Source organism: Larus michahellis, chromosome 3, assembly GCF_964199755.1.
Source record: "Larus michahellis chromosome 3, bLarMic1.1, whole genome shotgun sequence".
NCBI lineage: Eukaryota > Metazoa > Chordata > Aves > Charadriiformes > Laridae > Larus > Larus michahellis.
Genome location: NC_133898.1, coordinates 102,292,813 through 102,311,535, shown reverse-complemented (window position 1 = coordinate 102,311,535; position 18,723 = coordinate 102,292,813). Strand labels below are relative to the sequence as shown.

Here is an 18,723-nt window from a genome sequence, read left to right as displayed (position 1 = left end):
AAGCTATCAGAAATGCTGATTTGGTTGTGCTATAACTCTCAAAAATAATGTTACATAGTATTTCTGGGAAGTGAGACAAAATATTCTAAAATGACTGGCATTAAAATGGCACTTACTGGTATTTCAATACCCACACTAAAATTTTAGCCATGGAAGCTTCTCTGATTTAAGTACAAATTGAATTGACATGATGTATAAACATCACGTTTAACAAATTTTGTGCACAGCTTGCACATTAGCTAAACAGTCAGGAATTTGAAGTCCTATTTATATTTGGATCCTTGATTTTCCTGCATGCTCTGTTTTCAGTGTGTTACTTTTTACACTAATCGAATATTAAATCTCTGGATCTGAGAACATAAAAAATTGATTTTTCCACAGACATCTGTAATAGAACCACCACCATACTGCCTAAATTAAAAACAGAGAAAGGTTTACTCTTCAAACATCACTTTTTCTAACTTGTTTGCTTGGATTATTTTTCAGTTGCCAGAATTTGTTATTTCAACAATACTTCTATGATAAAACGATGTTCTGAAGCAAAAAAATTCTGAAGAGCGTACCACATTTTAATTAGTAAAGAAGTTGCATATTTTAAATGCTTAATTAAAAAGAACAACAGTTGAGTACTAGTATATCCAGTAATATTTATGAGTTCGTATTTTGCTATTTCCTCATACATTATCATCGCACAATTTCCTGGGGATTTGCAGATGTTTTGTTGAAAATCTAAAACATCAGCTCTTAACACTGCCAGCTTAATGGAACAGAACTTTCATTTCTCTGTCAGACCTCTTCTCCATACTACTATAATCTGAGGAATATAATGCCTAAGAAATAAAGTACGATAAAATGGGAATATATTTAAATGGGAAAAAATTTGCCCTGCAATGCTGTTAGCCGTTTTGGGAAGTGCTTCAGTGCTCCTTGGTTTGAAAATGGGCACTTACTCATTCTCATGTAACAATTTTATCTTTAGTATCTTTAGTTCAACAAACACACAAATCAGATTTTGTGTGCTGGAAGCGAACTGAAGCTCTGTGCTAGAAATGAGAGAAAAGCACTAATAATGGCATAAAAGGCTATTCTTAGAAGAATACCTTCAGCCAAAACCTGACATAACATGTATTTTGGGCTTGTGGGCACAAGGAAGCACAGAGAAGTATTTCTGGCATGTGATCTTTTAAAGATTCAAACGACAGAGAACAAAAGAGAACAAAACATTTGTTAAGGCACTTCACCTGTTCTCCTCAGTAGCTGCAACATATGGAATTCTATCTCTTAACCAAGTTCAACTCTAACATCTCCTTTAACTTACAAGAAAGCTAACCTAGAACTCATTTTCTATCTTTAAAAAAAAGGCATTCAAAACTTTATCAGATGAACTTTAGGAAAAGAACTTCAGGACAAGAGGTAATGGGCACAAACTTGAGCATAGGAAGTTCCACCTAAACATGAGGAGGAACTTCTTTCCTTTGAGGGTGGCAGAGCACTGGCACAGGCTGCCCAGAGAGGTGGTGGAGTCTCCGTCTCTGGAGACATTCCAAACCCGCCTGGACGCGTTCCTGTGCAACCTGCTCTAGGTGACCCTGCTCTGGCAGGGGGGTTGGACTAGATGATCTCCAGAGGTCCCTTCCAACCCCTATCATTCAGTGATTCTGAGATTCTGTGAAACAGTTTGAATGCATTTTTTGGTGATCAGTTCTTTAAGGCTGAAGAAGAATTGTGTGATGCCCCAGCATGCAGAAAACAGACAGTTTCTGAAATATGATTTAAAATATGGCGTTTCCTTTTTATAGCTGAAAAGATACCATCCAAATGAGACCTACATATCTAAGAAGGTATATTTTACATTAGCAGGGAATAAAAATTGAAAAATTACATTCCTTGTGTATTTTTGGTGATTATAGCACTCATGGTGATTGAAATCTGAAGAGAAGTGTCTCTCTATTGAAATTTATTGCTAATTGAGTTTGATTTTTCCATTTTCGTTAATTGATTAACATTAATGGACCCATCTGCTGCACCAATACATGGGGAACAACAACAGTAAGAATAATCACTGTGAGAATAGTTTGAGACACTGGAAACATGACTGTTTGTGGGAGCAATTAACTTTGAGATTGTACTCTGCACTATAAAACCTAAACTTGTCTATGTTTACGCTTTCTTGAGTCTTTATGCAATTTAAAACAAATGTATTTATCAACTACTACTGGTGTAGTGGCTGACATAATTGTCAAATCATTGGTGAAGTAATTTTGTGAGTTTATGTCCCCCACACAGATGTGTCTTCTTAATTAACACTGAGCTTCGTTTGCAACATCTGGCTCATATGATCAGTGGGCCACACAGAATATTAAGAGCTTCCTAGGTTAATCTTTCCATGCCCTTTTCAAACACATACTTTCAAATCCAATCACCTTTGAATTCACAAAATTAGTCATAGAACTGTATGACACTCAAATCCTAAATTTACTGAATAGTTGTCATTTTTTTCCCTCTGAAATTCACCAGTCTTCTGAATTTTACATTAAAATTGGATTAAATGTGCAGTAAAAGAGCTAGTGAACTTACAAAAGTTCTTCTAAAAGCAAAAGTAATAGAGCATTTACATAGGACAGTACTTTATTTTTAAAAACTAATAAAATAATGGCTATGGAAAGAATTAGAAATTCAGATTTTTACTGAACCACTCATCTAATACAGCATATGTTTAAATACTTGTGAAACAGAATGGCTTATGTCCTATTGTGCTGGTTTTGTCTGGCATAGAGTTAATTTTCTTCATAGAAACTGGTATGGGGCTATGTTTTGGATTTGTGCTGAAAACAGTGTTGATAATACTGAGATGTTTTCATTATTGCTGAGAGGTGCTTACACAGACTCAAGGCCTTTTCTGCTTCTCACCCCACCCCACCAGCGAGTAGGCTGGGGATGAACAAGAAGTTGGGAGGGGACACAGCTGGCACAGCTGACCCCAACTGACCAAAGGCATATTCCATACCATCTGATGTCATGCTCAGTAATAAAAAGCTGGGGGAAGAAGAAGGAAGAGGGGGATGCTGGGAGTTACGGTGTTTGTCTTCCCAAGTAACCGTTACAGGTGATGGAGCCCTGCTTTCCTGGAGATAGCTGGGAAGCAGTGAATGAATTCCTTATTTCGCTTTCCTTGCACATGCAGCTTTTGCTTTATCTATTAAACTGTCTTAGTCTGAACGAACGAGCTTTCTCACTTTTACCCTTCTGATTCTCTCTGCCATCCCAACCACAGGGAAGCGAGTGAGCGGCTGTGTGGTGCTCAGTTGCCAGCTGGAGTTAACCCACAACACCTATACACAGCCAGATTTTTTAGTCAAAATGTAAACGGAATGTAGATAACACTTTTTTCTAAATGGAAGTAGAGTGGATCTTGGTTCTGACCTGTCTTTCCCCAGCAGTGGACTGATGTTCCAGCCTGTCCTCAGACCGCCACTATCCCCAGGGATGTGCCTGATGTGTGGGGCTGGGTCTGTCCTGATGTCTCCTGGCTGCCCTGCTCCTGGCTGGGGTGGTGGGATGGGCCCTGGCTGCCAGGCCCTGCCCTGACAGACCCCTAGGGAATCCCCGATGCAACCAGTGACCACACCACAGGGAGCTGATGGCCCCCTCTGCATCCTGAACTTTTGTACCTGAAAACTAGGCACATACTAATCCCTGTCCCTTGCTACCAAAAATAGAAATAAAACATTTTTTCTGTCAAATGAATTTCTTCTGCATAATTATTGTAATTAATGGGATGAACACTACAATAGTATTTTTGTACTCTTGATGATGAGAAAAGACAAGTAACTTTCTTTTAAGAACAATTGTAAAAAAATGTTTCTTATGAAACATGCCTGCCTATGCCCAGCAGTATGTGTTGACAAGCTCCAGTGTTCATTATAAAACATGGCTGAGATATTCGCTATGTAATACTTCATGGCCTTTCAGAAGCAAAAGCTCTAATTAGTTGCCAAGCACCTGAAGAATAACATGCTATGAAAAATCTTTTTTTTTGCCACTTAACAGTGTAATTGAAACAACTGGCAAAAATCTTGAACAAGTCTATAATAGTTCTATATGAATCGTCAATTTGTTGCTTGCTTCATCTGAATTTTTTTTAAAATACAACTAAGCTTTTTTACAGTAATAAATACATAAATGGACAATTAGTGGTGTAGATGTGAATATTTTTAACACCATAGATTATTTATGGCTCTCATTGTCTGCAGTCTTGTGAATATAAACTCATTATCTGCAGATAACTCAGGTGTATAGTCCACATGCACCACTTGAACACTGGGACTGAAGCCTGGAAACTTTTCCCCATGAACTGTGCACAAAATGTCCACCTCTGGCTTTCCAATTCTCCTGCTTCACATGTGACGTGGTGTGAACCACGTTGATGTGACAGGTTGATGACCAAATAATTAATCAAATAGTTGCTAAGACAAAGTAATGAATAAATTAAAGTGGAGTGTGGGGAGAAACTCCTATCTTTCAGCTACAATAGGTACCAAAGGATGTTTGTAACCAAATCACTGAAGGAAGAAGGTGACAACAAGCCCAATGCGCTTTAAAATGGTCCATTTACTGAATAGAGTTTTTTACCTTATGCACATTTGCTAAATAGATTCCTAGTATTAATAGGCACAGCCTGGAAAGAAGTACAGGAAGAGTCTATAGGAAAGAATCTATCATCGTTCCTTTGAGGAGATGCTTCACTCACTGAAGCACTGGACTTGGGTCTTAAGACAACAGATTCAGAGTGTTCAGGTCCAGATGAAAGAGGTTCTGGAGCCAGACCTGCCAAGGCTGATCAGGAGGTATACAAGTCATTGTTTTCTCCTATTTCCTCAATCTGTTAAAACCTGTGGAAAATGGAATTGATATACAGCAAACTAAAGCATTCCCCAAAGGGGTTTCTGACCCTGGCATTCTGTCAGGCAGAGTCTGTGTAAAATGCAAATACCTGCCAGTATTCCTGAAAAATGGCTGCTAGCACAGGGAAATTTGCATCCCAACTTGCCATACTGTTTACATTCTCTACAAAGAAATTGGTGCAGACAGGTAGACAACTTATAAAGAAGTGAATCCTTTAGATCTCTCACACTTCTCAGCAAAGCAGAAGTGATTTTGTTGATGGCACACTATACAGTGATGGAGCAGTCTGTTCTCACACATACATTTAACTCTCCAGGAAAGAGAATGTTGCACACACTGTGGACAAAATGAAGCTTCAGGACTTTGGGATGCAGTAATTGCTCCTTTAAAGACCACTACCTAGTAACCTATCCAAGTGAGACCTCCAAATCCTGAGAGATAATCTATTGTGATAATTTTTGTTGGCAGTCTTGACAGCTAAGAGGAATGATCAGTTACTGAAAAAGCAAATTCTGTTCTGCCAAGTGAACAGTATGAAAACAGAGCTGCAGAACTTGGGTGTGAAACACAGCATCTAGATCTTCCTAGCAAGGTGAAGCTTACTGAATATGGACTGTTTGTGAACTGACTGAAGAATATACATACAATTTCATACATACATACGAAAACCAGAAAACCAGGTGAGAAGAGAGGGAAAGAATGACCTCTCTTGACCCACTCTCTCTTTCTAATGCAGGCCAGGATGCTGTTGGCTTGCTTTGTCACTAGGGCACATTGCTGACTCATGGTCAACTAGTTGGCCACCAGAACTGGCAAGTCTTTTTCTGCAAAGCTACCTTCCAGCCAGTCAGTCCCTAATCTATACTGGTGCCTGGGGTTATTCCACGCCAGGTGCATGACTTTGCATTTCCCGTTGCTGAATAACATGAGATTCCTACTGGCTCATCTGTCCAGCCTGTCGAGGTCCCTCTGAATGGCAGCAGACCCATCTGGTGCATCAAACACTCCTCCTTGCTTCACTTTTTTCTGGGGTCCACTCTGTCCCATCTTATAGGTCATTAATGAACATAAACAGTATTGGATCCAGTATTGAGACTTGGCATAATCTGCTAGTGATTGGCCTCCACGTGGAATTTGTTTCGCTGATCCTTTGTGCTTTTTGAGCCTGCTCTTCAGCCAGTTTTCATTTCACCTTGCTGTGCACTTACCTAGCCAGTACTTAATCAGTTTGTCACTAAAGATGTTATGGGAGGTAGTGTTGAAGCCTTACTAAAGTCAAGTAAACAACACCCAGTGCTCTCCCCTCATCCATCAAGCCAGTCATCTTATTGTGGAAGGCAGTCAGGTTGGTTAAGCACAATTTCCCCGTCATAAATACAAGGTGACCACTCCCAACCACTTTCTTGTCCTTCATGTGTTTGGAAACAGCTTCCAGAACAATTTGCTCCATCAGCTTCCCACAGATCAAGGTGAGGCTAACCATTCTGTAGTTCCTCAGATCCCTCTTCTTGCCCTTCCTGAAGGTAGTCTTCTAGTCCTCAGGAACTTCTCCCAAGCAGCTTGATTTTTCAGAGATTATCAGGATTGATCTTGCTATGACATCAGATAGCTCCCTCAGCACTTGTGTGAATCCCATCAGGTCCCCTGGATTTACACGTGTCCAGTTTGCTTAAGTGTTCCCTCATCCAATCCTCCTCCATCAAGGGTAAGTCTTCCTTGCTCTGGACTTTCTTCCACAGGTCTGAGAGGAGTAGGATTCCTGATGGTCAATCTCATCAATAAAGACTGAGGCAAAGAAGGCACTAAGTATTTCATTTCTTTCTGGATCCTTTGTCACCAGAACACCTGCCCCATTCAGCAGCAAGCCCACATTTTCCCGTCTTACTTTTGCTGCTGATGTACTTGTAGAAACATTTGTTTTGGCCCTGTATGTCCCCTGCCAGAGTAATATCCAGATGGACTTCAGCTTTCCTAACCCCATATCTGCATATTTGGACATTTTCTCTATATTCCTCCTGGGTCACCTGGCCATCCTTCTACCTCTTGTATGCTTCCTTTTGACGTTTGAGTTTTGTCAGAAGCATCTTGTTCATCCATGCAGGCTTCCTGCCACTTGATTTCCTGCTCATTGGAATGGATCATTCTTGGGCTTGGAGGAGGTGATCCCTGAAAATCAGTTGACTGCTGTAGAAAATAATGAAAATCATGCCTCTATAGAGCTGCTTATCCCCGGTTTGCACATGCAGTCTTCCATGACTCCTCTGGACAGAAGAGCAGTGGCCCATTTCAGAACAAAAGCATTTCTGAAAAGGGCTGAGGCCAGCAGCTGGAAAGCAGAAAGGCAGGAAACAAATCCAATGGTCATGAATTATTCAGGACCCAAGCTTTAAATGAAACAGTATTCCATAGTGGTGAGGCCAATCAGTAGAATGACAGAGATACAGCAAGGAACAACAGAGGAAAAATAGGCTCATTACTCCCAAGTACACGCTCAGTTTCTCCAGTCTGGTAGGCAAATTGTGTATGTTTTCATAAGTTGCCTTGTTCTCATTTGTGCTCTAGTCAAACAAGGTTTAGAGATCAGAAACCTGTTTGGTGTTCTTTATGTGCTCACATCAATCAAGACAGGCAGAGAAGCACCTCAAAGCTTTGATTCAAGGTCTCCTTAACCAAAGAAACACACAGTGGTTCAGAGCTTTAAAAGAACTTTAGACTAAGTTCTGTTCAGCGTTTGCCTTGAAGCTGAAGTACAGTTTTTAAAACAGACATGGCAGCTACTTCACAAGTTCTATCAATTTTAAACAGAAACGTGGTTTCTAAATGCTGAGTGCCTTAGACAATGATCAAGTTACTACAGCTTACAGAGTTACTGCGCTCTAATTGAACCATCATTCAACTGAACCATCATCCTCTGTGCTTTTAGCCCATGTCTCTTTTGAAACCCATTTCCTCTTTCAGCATGATGCACTTTAACTTTCAAAGGTTCTTTGACAATACTTCACACATGCTGAACATGTCGACTTAATTGTTACTGTTTACATATAGCACGATGATGAAGGCCTATACTGCGTACCCAGAAGCACACCATGGAGATGGGTGGGGGTACAAGGCCTACTAAAATAAAGAGTTGTGAGACAGAAGAATGTGACCTTATCTGTTTCTGTCCAAACTATCTATTCAAAGAGTCTGATTTAGTCACCGAGCCTTGTAGGGAAACTGATCTTGTTGATCAAAAAGGAATTCTGGCAGCAACCTGATATGTATGCACTGTGGGAAATGTAATTACATTTTATATCTCTTTTCATGTAAGCAAAGAAGGTATAAAATCTCTCTGGTTAGGCACGAAGATGTCACATTTTCTATTTAATATTATCAGGACAAAGGATTGGTGATTACTTCATTACACAGAAAATTACAGTAATTTCTCATTTAAGGATGAACCTACCAGCCACAGAGCGTAAATAGGTGATAAAATGATTAAAGAGTTAACTCTTACCTAGTGCAGGTCCCACCGTTGTGACATGGATGATAATCACATATTGGAACATTGCAGTTCTCAACATTCCTCCCTCCAAGAGCCTCATCTATGATGAACAATTCCTTGTTGTTAACTTGAAAATCCCTAACGCATCCTTTGTAGCCATATATCTGCCCAGCACATCGATGAACCTCTTCATGAACAGGAACATTTCCAAGAAAGATTGATCCAAAGGTGATCTGCAAAAACAAGAAGAGACTCATCAAAAAATAATGTGATTTGTGATGTTACTGTAAGCAAAGAATGAATAATAATTAGAGATCAAGGAAATAGCCATTACTTGAAGTTGGCCAAAAACTATGATTCCTTTCTTAAATGTGGTTCTCTTTAAAAAAAAAACAATAAAAAATCATACAAAGAGAGTGGTTTAATGTGTTTGCATATCTTCAAACATGTAAGACAAGATACATTCCACGAAACACAAACTGGAATTCCCAGCCTTAACCACAGTGATCATGCCAAGGTTCTCTCATTGCTTCCCTCATTTCTACACTATGAGCTTTGCACTCATGATTGAGGGATGGTGCAGGAACACAGGAGAAGCGGTAGACTTGAAGAGAAATCTTTTCTTTAGGGTCCGGGACCTACAGGACGCCAAGATAAGGGGAAAACAGAAACAAGATTTTTCTTTTTTTGGATGAGTGACAGAAAACAGACCACTGTACTGAAGCCAAGGGGAAAAGGGGAAGTTTCAGACAGTAAATTCTAGAGCTACAAATGCCTAGAACTTCTTATAACGGTGCCAAAGAAACATCCACAACTACTTCATACTGGGACTGACGAAATCATATTACCAGTCAGTGTGGTATTTCCTGTGTTACCATACCTAGGAGTCAAACCCTTGACCACCACATATAAAGGATCTGTGACTCACTTAGCACTGCGAATTCCACTCCTCAAGCTGATGTCTGACTTTCTGGAGTTCTGACATGGGTTTTCACCATTCCTAAGTTCCTTTGCTAAATGCCTCTCACTAAGATTGAAAAAAACATATTTTTTTCATAAGTGTATCACACACTGTGATGCATTGTCTGTACAATATCATCAATCCAGAAAGTGAGTGAAACCTAGCCAATTCAAGTCAAGTAGGAATAAACCAATGGAATAAAAAATATATGACAGCATGTGTAAAATGAAGATAATTTATGGGAGGAGATAATTTATAGTGAAGGGGCCCTTCACTATCATATTCAGATATCAACTATAAAGAACTAGGAACAGGACGAAAACATGACATTGACTTATCTGGAATTCACACATCCATATGATTTTGCTTTGCTGTTTCCTGACTTGCTTTTATCAGTCCTGGGGCTCTGTTGCTGACAATTTTAAGTGAAATTTGGAGACACAATGAACATTAATACCTCCAGATATTCCTCTGCTTACAATGCTTTTCATTTAGAAGGGAAATTAAAAAAACCCTACTGCTTTCAGAGCATGGATAAAATTTTATCAGATTTTTTCATGTGGAAGGAGTTTAAAGACATCAGCTCAGCACTTGTTGAATTAATTTCATATCACTTGACTTTATCCCCTTTCAAACAAAGCTATAAACCAGCATAGCTACGGACAAGATTTGTAAGTAATGTTTGCAGACAGACATTTTCTCTCTGCTTGTGAACCTGTTACAAAAATTGAGCAAAGAATTGGACTGGAATGTAAAGCGTCTATGATTAGGAGAAGGGTTTTTAACACTCTGCTTAGAGTTTGGGGCAGAAATATTCTGATGTACTATCTTGGTGCATGACATCAAAGGTGGCTACCTATAAGTTTTTCTATGAGTAAGGTATTGCTGGCTTCTCTATATAATTAGGTACCGATGGGTAAGTTCTTTCCCCAGATTCTCTATGCAGAAGCTGCCAATAGTGTTAGCTTTACGTTCTGCAAGAGTTATGAACCTGGGACATAAAGGGAGACACAAAGGAACCTTCTGCAGCAGAATGTCAGGTTGATCATCTGAAAGCTATGAACAGACAACTTCTCAGGCTAATAGCAATATCTAATACAAGTTAAATCTTTATATTGAATTGAACAAACACCTAGATACTGATTCAGGGAAGAAACAGGGAAGAAATTCTATTACTAACTGGCAGCAATATGCACATTATGATTAGCATCTCTACAGCTAACTCTCCTGCCTTCCAGTGAACAAACTTATAAAATGAGCCGTCAGCCACAGTTCAAATTCTCAAGTCTAAAAACACTTAAAAATATATCTTGCAGAAATAATCTTGTGGTAAGAGAATGCATAACAAAGACAGGTGATAACATGGAGACAAAGAATAACAGAACAACTCAAGATTTGGGAAAGCTGGCCTACTGCCCATTTAGAATGAGTCTTCTGATACCAGTTTCAAAATGGAGACAGTCTTTTTTACAATACTATTCAGAAGTGAAGTCCTCGCAACAATACTGACACCAGGTTGAGTCATTGATGATTCATGACTGCCCTCCATTAGACAGTGTGGCTTGCAAATAAAAAGTAATCAGAATTCCTGTTTAACAATATCTGAATTGCTTCTAGTAACACCACACCCTCATTAAATGACATTGCTAATATATTATTTTCCCTCTTGCAGTATCAGCGTCCTTTTCATGGACTTTAGGCAGTTGAAATAGAAGTTTCAGAGTCAGGTAAACTGAAATTAATGGAAATACTATAGATGCTTGATGTGAAAAGACATATTAAAGGAAAGTAAGGATACCTAATGATATCTGAGGAGGAATCACATTTCCTCCTTCAGAAAAAGTTAGAATGCCTATTCTCCTTTAAGAAAAACTAAAGCGCATAAGCTGATGAAATACTCAAAGCAAATAGCTATTTTTTGATGTTCAGAGACTTACCTGAGATGCTCGATATGAGAGAGAAAGTCTGTGTTGTACAGGAGGATTTCCATCTGCAGCCATTTCAATCATACAGTAACCTTCAGGACTGCTCACAGGCAACATATAGCTGGAAGGAAACAGAAGATCTCATTACTCTTTATGCTGTTGACAGCAGAGTATTCAAACCTCACACAGCAAAGGCAAGGTGAAAAAGATGCTTCTGTCTCCATAAAGGATGAAAATCTTTGGACACTAATAATTCCAGTTTCATGTCTGCTTGGACTACCCAGGAGACAAAAGATTTAAGTTTCTTCTACTAATGTCCCTCTTCTATTTGCTCTCCTACTGTTCTTGACTCTAGTGTTTGAAATGTATACAGAGACAAAGAAGAAAGAGATCTTTACATGCATAAGTGGGTATTGATAAATTGTAAGTGCTAACTGCGGCTGACATGGTCTCCCTAGTATAGAGGATTGTTGGACAAGTAACATCAATGTTGAATGATGCTGAACTCCCTAGGTGGAAATTTCCTTTTCCTGCCCTACAGGGGAAACAGAAATGGAATAAGAAATGAAAGGCTGCATACCTCTGAGCAGCAAGATTACACTGTGATATAGTTATCGCTACTTGGGAAGCGTGCTGTTAATGTAAACTCTGGTACTAAGCTTCAGAGATAAAGAAGAATTTAAGGTTAAGGGAATTTGTAAAGTAAATGCTAGCGAACATTCAATAAAACACTGAGAATTCTTCAGGTTCTTTCTATGATGAGATCTGATGAAATGCTATTAATATTATCAGCAATAAAAGTTCAATCCAACAAGGTGATCTTCAAATATACTGGTTTCGTATTGAGAAAGGAAATTTGCATAAACATTATCACAGCAATGGCAGAATAGGAAAATAGTAGTTGACAGATTCTTTAAAACTGAGTTCTGCTTTTTCTGTAGAAGTGTTTCCCAATTCCACTTTACCTAAGTTTCAATCTTCACATGCTTAAAAGAGAATGTGACGGGCCTCCTTTTGGGAAGCATGTTAAGGTTTACTGATTACACGCACTCTGCCCATGAAACTCTGCTCAGTCAAATCCATATAAACAGGTTTCCAGAGTATAAGCCTTTAACAAGAACAATGTTTCATTTTGTGTAATATTTCAGAAATGTTACAAAACAGATTTTACAAAAGATTCTGAAAAAAATTATACATTTATATGGACTGACAAATTTTCCATTTTTTTAGCCGAACAAATGCTAAAGGACAAAGGACAACGACAGGAATCCCATAAGCCATTTTGTGGTGGGATGGATGAATTTTTATGTTAGGCCATAGACATACGAAGTAGTTAACATATTTTAAAGCCCATTATGTCCTGAACACTAGAAGCATATATTACTAATCTTAGAAATGACCTCAGCACTGCCAAGGACAAATTTACTCCTGGATGAACCACATCAAGACCTACCATGCTCTCAAATGCCCACCTTTTCATATACCACCACCTGGCTGGTTGCGTGCAGCTACTGTGGTATGACTTATCCCCCGTTATGCCTTGAGCTTTACTTTTCTACTCCTGTGTTTACATTCTTACTATTTTGTTCTCCTGTCTGTAGATTCAGTATGAAATTTAGAGTTTGAGTTTTCACCTCTGAAGTTACTGGGAACATTGTATTGACATAAATGGATATAGTATTAGGCCCCTAATGAATATTTATAACATTCACTGCAGTGCAGTGATTTCTGAGTGAGCAGCAAAAAACCAGTGCATCTACTAACACAAGTCTCATAGGCAGTATATCTATATCAGCAGGTGATGCACCCATATTAATAAATCCTACCTTTCCAATGGTTATATTGCTTCTGGTTCCAGATCTAATTCAGTCAATACTAACTCATTGACTTTTCACTGTGCTCTGCTCCATGGGGTTGAAATGTGCTAAATTATTTCACCTTTGTAGGTATGCAACACTTTTCCCATTTTTGAATCAGAAACAACGTTCTAAATTTTTTTAAAAAGACTGAGATATTTGAATGGCATCTTCTATTATCATCTTTTGAAATGTGATCTAGAGTCCTAGACTACTCAAATGGGTTTGAAAAATGTTTATTTTCCTTTCTTATTTTAGGTTAAAAAAAATTCATGTTGTTTTTCAGTATATTTTAAGTTAAGTTCTTTCTTATATAGTCTAAAGTTAGCATAACATTTTGATTTTGAAGGTAGGGAGCCAGAAGCAATATCTGCTGTTCTGAAGATCAGCTAATTTTCACAATTTCATTATAAAATGTGAACTGAGTAAACAGAAGTTCCTTCTTAATAAGTAATGTGTATATTGACAGATAGTTTTGTGATCTGCTTTTTAGATACTTGGAATAGGAGAAAGTACTTCCACCTACCGTGATTTCTAACCAATTCTTGACATATAAAATATACTTTGAATTTTATTTATTATTCCTACTCATATTTCAGCTGCTGAGAATCTTCAAACAGGTAAATCACAGTGTATAAAGATAACTTTTTCAGATAAAAGCAAATGACCTTGTTTAGCATTCTCTAGGGGAAAACCAACTCATAATCTTTCCTTGATGGTTTCTACTTTGAGTGAATATCACAGTACAGACCTAATGTACTCATGGCAAAGTCTACTCTCTGCCCCTGCCTTGTCCCTGCTTCTCAGGAAGGTTTCTGAAGTCTGAATCTGCTGCAGTGTCTAAATCAGTTCAAGGTTTAACCCCTTGTATCACACATTTTAATAGTCCAGCCTACAAATGACAAATGTTTAAGTGATGTGACAAAGTCAATAAAGGAGAATGTTATCTCATGGAAAAGAACAGAACAATATGGTCTATGTCAGTTTGATCATCTTCAAGCAATTAGCCATCCAAGCCAAATTCAGCATAGTAAACTTTCATTGCAAATGTCTGGTATTCACACATCCTCACTGTTATCTATATCTAATTTCTCTTGTTTTGATTCTTTACTAGGGAAAAAAAAAGATTATAAATAGGTGCAATTAAAATAAGCCTTAAAGATTACTTGATGCTGACATGGTCTTTACTGAGGTATCTTTATGTAGACAAGCCCAAGTATCCTAAATTCATATAGATAATAACACAGTCATCCCTACACAGACATATCTGGTGATGCGTTCTACCTTTAAAGAAATGTGTCAGAAAAAATGAAAAAATAAATTCAAAAGAAAAAAAAAAGACCAATATCTATTGGTCTATTTTATAGTGATTTTGATCATTAGGTCTCAACTTCACTAAGGACATAAAGCTATTATTTTTTTTTTAAGATTCAGCAATGAAATCTCAAAGAAAGGGACTGAATTGTTTGATGTCGGCCAGTAGATTAGTATCTGAGTTGTGAGAAAAAAACCCATAGGCTAGAGCAGCAACCTACTGCCCTCTATTCTGGAGCGCAGATTAGGAATGCTACCACTACTTTCTTCAGCATTTGCTCCTTTCTCTGCAAGGATTTCCAAGCTCATAATACTTGAAATTTCTCTCTGTATTATGTCATAGAAAGGAAAAACTGTCATTTGAAATGTGAACAAAATGAATATTTTTCATGCTTACATTACCACAAAATTAGGACTGTTTGAATTTGCTAGATTACTCAAATATGCTTAGAATAGCTTTTAGAAAGAGACAGAGCATGGAAAATTACAGCCTAAAAGACAGTTTTCTGAGAAAATTATGAAAATAATGAAGAATGGCAATTAAACAGAAATGCTGTCTCTATCTTTACTATAGCATTTAAAACCACAAAGTGCTTCAGTATGGACATATGTAAGGCATAATTATATCAGTTTTTAAAAACAATGACAGAAAAAAGAATGCGCTTGAAAAATTCTGTGGTAGAAATAACCTGAACTAAAATGCCACTTAATGTAGCTCTATAACTCGATAATATTTTTCTTATAATGTAAGATTCAATCTCTCTTAATCTTGCAACTGCATAAATGCAGTTGTATTACTGCACGCATCTCATAGAGGATTGAAATCCATTATCCACATTAGAAAAGTTAAAATGGAACTGATGATTTATTCTCTTGACATTTTTTCTTTATTTTTCTAATTAACCTCATATTATGAGATACTGACCTCACATTAAGAACACCTGAGATGAAAGTGGCTAATCACTGACATCTTTGAATTTTGAAGTATTTTTAGTTCAGTTGTGCTTTTTCACTCGTTTAGATGCTGAAAGCATTTCAGTCCATCTGCCTCGCATCTCAGCGGCATATTTCAGTTGCACTCAAAGCCAGTGTATTTTTCCCTCCAGAGACAGTGACAGAAGAGAATGCAATATGATTCCTATTGCAGGATTATTTTGTCAGGCACCAAAATTGTGATTCATGCACATCACACTCATAATGATATAAAAAGGATTCACAGAGCAGTAGAGAATTGGGTGTGTGGGGAGTAGGTACGGGAAACGGGTGTGTGGGGAGGACGTATGAGAATGTTACGCACAATAATCTAAATAGGTCTGGAGCCATGTGGAGCCCAACCTGTTCCTGTAGATGCTAAGGTACAGACCTGGTGTAGTCAAACATTTGTTTCCACAGATTTGAAATAAAAAGAGGTTCAGCCTTCTTTTCTGCGTTTGGCTTAGAAAAACATGATTTTTTCATAGCTGCTGTGGATTTTATGTAAGCTTGCTGAGAACAAAAAGTAACAAAGGTTTTACTACAGGGGCTGTTTCTTTACAAAAGACTCATGGACCTCAACAGATGCAAAACAGAAGTTATATACAGTGATTAATGCCATTGCTAGTTACATCTTGATAAATTATGTGCCTAAACACTGAATTCTAGCAGCATGCAGTGTTTACCTAACACGCTCGTAGCTATGACACAATTGCGGATATTAAGTATTGGATTAATTTAGGCCTGGAAATGATATTGAAAGGAATCCCCTTAAACTTGCTAATGTTGAGGCACTTCTAAATCAAATGTTGCCTGGTATAATCTTGCTCAAGCAAATGTTTTAGCCTAAATTATCACAGCTACTTCTCCAAGTGAGAAATGCAATCATACCTTTATTTCCTTTCAAGCTAGTCACCAGGTGGCACTAGAGGAGCACAGTAGAAAGCATGAATGCGAAATTCATACTAATGTCTCTGCTAATCATTGGAAAGACTGACTTATGCCCTAATTGATAGCATGATTGCTTCAGCTTCCAGTTTCTATCAAGGGAAACACAGTAAAGTATCTTAAACTGATTACGTATTTGACAATAGGGATGAGAATAGGTCCGGAGACTGGAACTTCTGGAAGACACTTAACTGCATTCATGCATTTTAATTACCTAATGTAATCATGTAAAAATGGTGCATTCGTGGTTGTGTAAACATACTTAAGAAAATTTAGTTTATAGCAATTATGTTTTCTATACAGTGCTGAAGGCGCAGCCGTATTTCTAACAGATTAAGGAGATGCATAACAAAATTAAAATGTCAGATCATCAGGTATAAAAAAAACCCCAAGCATTATAAAGAGAACCAGCATCTCTTCTTATACAAGCTAAATTATCATGTTAAGTTTTTTTATGAACAAAGATCTCATACTGCTAGCAGACCAGGGTTTCTGGTCTTCTGAAAAATAATTGCAAAGTAGTTACACTACTGTCCATTTTCTAATGCCACAATTGGAGGATTACATTTAGAACTATTTGCTATTTTTCTCCCTACAAGCTGACAAACATTAGTTCAACTTAACAAACAAGCTGACAAACAAGCTGACAAACATTAGTCCATCATAGAAACCCCTCCACCCCCCAAAAATCCTCTTTACTGAAAAAGTGTTGATATTAAAGACACAATCTAAAATTACTCTTGCAAAACACTGGAACAGCGGCTTCATTTACACCCTTGATTAACCAGAGCAGTTGTCAAGGGAACATCTAAGCAGCTGTCAAGCAATACAGGAGATTTTTGAAGAACAGTGATTTTACTTTTGACTGAGCACATTCAATTCACAAGTGTGAAAATCCGTACTGCATCTTACAGTTTTAATAATCTCTTGGTACTTCTTTCCAAAATTCTTGCACTTACCTTTTTTTTTTCCTTAAAAAATATGTTTTTAAAATTTCATTATTTAGAACACCTCTTCTCTTCCCAAAATTAGTTTCAACATACTGCTTCCATGGAAATGTTCACATGTTTCTTTACCCTCTTCTATTTCAACAAGGTCAAATTTTGGTATTTATTACTACTTTCAATTACAACACTTGTGATAATTATAAAAATGAATGCTTCATGTTATGTCTGACATTTTATTTGAAACCAATGAAACATCTGTCATAACCTCCAGCCATTCAACACCAAATTTCAGGTTTCCTAGTTTCTGTGAGCTGACCGAACAGTAAAAGCGTACCAGCAGGGGAGAGGAGGAGAGAGAAAGGGAAGGGGGTAGAGAAAAGCATGGAAGATGAAAAATCCCAAATGACTTTGACTCCTAACAGTGTCTTGCAGTAATCCCTTGATGCCTTTTTCTTAAAAAAAAAAAAAAAAAAAGGAAAAAAAAAAGAGATGTGTGAAATTCTGAAATGCATTAGGGGATGATAAACTCCCAGCTGACCCTGAACTTGTTTGAGACTTGCAGCTCCAGCTGGATGTGCATAAATCTACACGGCCCAACGAGATTCATCCCAGGGTACTGAAAGACCTGGCCGATGTCATTGCGGGACCTCTCTTCATTATTTTTCTACGGTCTTAGGAGTCTGGAGAGGTCCCAGTCGACTGGAAGCTGGCAAATGTTTTCCCAATTTTCAAGAAGGGAAAGAAAGAAGACCCTGGTAATTACAGGCCTGTTAGTCTCACTTGAGTGCCTGGTAAAATTATGGAGATTATTCTGGGAGTTAGTGAAACTTCAGAGAAATGCAATCTTTGGTCATAGCCAGCACGGGTTCACGAGGGGAAAGTCCTGCTTAACCAACTTAATTTCATTTTACAACAAGGTCACCCATATAGATGACCAAGGGAAGCCAATAAACATGATGGGTTTGGACTTTAGCAAAGCTTTTGATACTGTATCTCACAGTATCCTTCTGGATCAAATGTCCAGCACGCAGCTAGACAAGTCCAGAATACGATGGCTGACAGGTCAGGATCAAAGAGTTACAGTAAATGGGGCTGCATCAGGCTGGCAGCCAGTCACCAGTGGGGTTTCCCAGGGCTCAATTTTAGGGCCAATTCTCTTCCATGTTTTAATAAATGATCTGGATGCAGAAGTTGAATGTACAGTAAGTTTGCTGATGATACTAAACTAGGAGGAGCTGTGGACTCCCTTGAGGGTAGTGAGGCCTTCGAGAAAGATCTGGACAGGCTAGAGAGCCGGACAGTCACCAACCACACAAAATTTAACAAGAGCAAGTGTCAAATTCTCTGCCTGGGATGGGGCACTCCTAGTTATACATACAAGTTGGGGGATGCGAGGCTGAAGAACAGCCCT

The 18,723-nt window shown here is 38.1% G+C and overlaps 1 protein-coding gene across 1 annotated transcript in view; it reads right to left on the bottom strand.

Moving 5' to 3' along the window:
* The window catches only part of EYS (eyes shut homolog), an 875,293-nt gene that overhangs the window by 118,369 nt on the left and 738,201 nt on the right, over window positions 1-18,723 (bottom strand). Inside the window, exons 39-40 of the mRNA XM_074581469.1 lie at window positions 11,288-11,396; window positions 8,402-8,622 (exon numbers count right to left, since the gene is read on the bottom strand). Of these exons, the coding sequence (XP_074437570.1) occupies window positions 8,402-8,622; window positions 11,288-11,396 (330 nt within the window). The remainder of the gene's footprint in view (window positions 1-8,401; window positions 8,623-11,287; window positions 11,397-18,723) is intronic.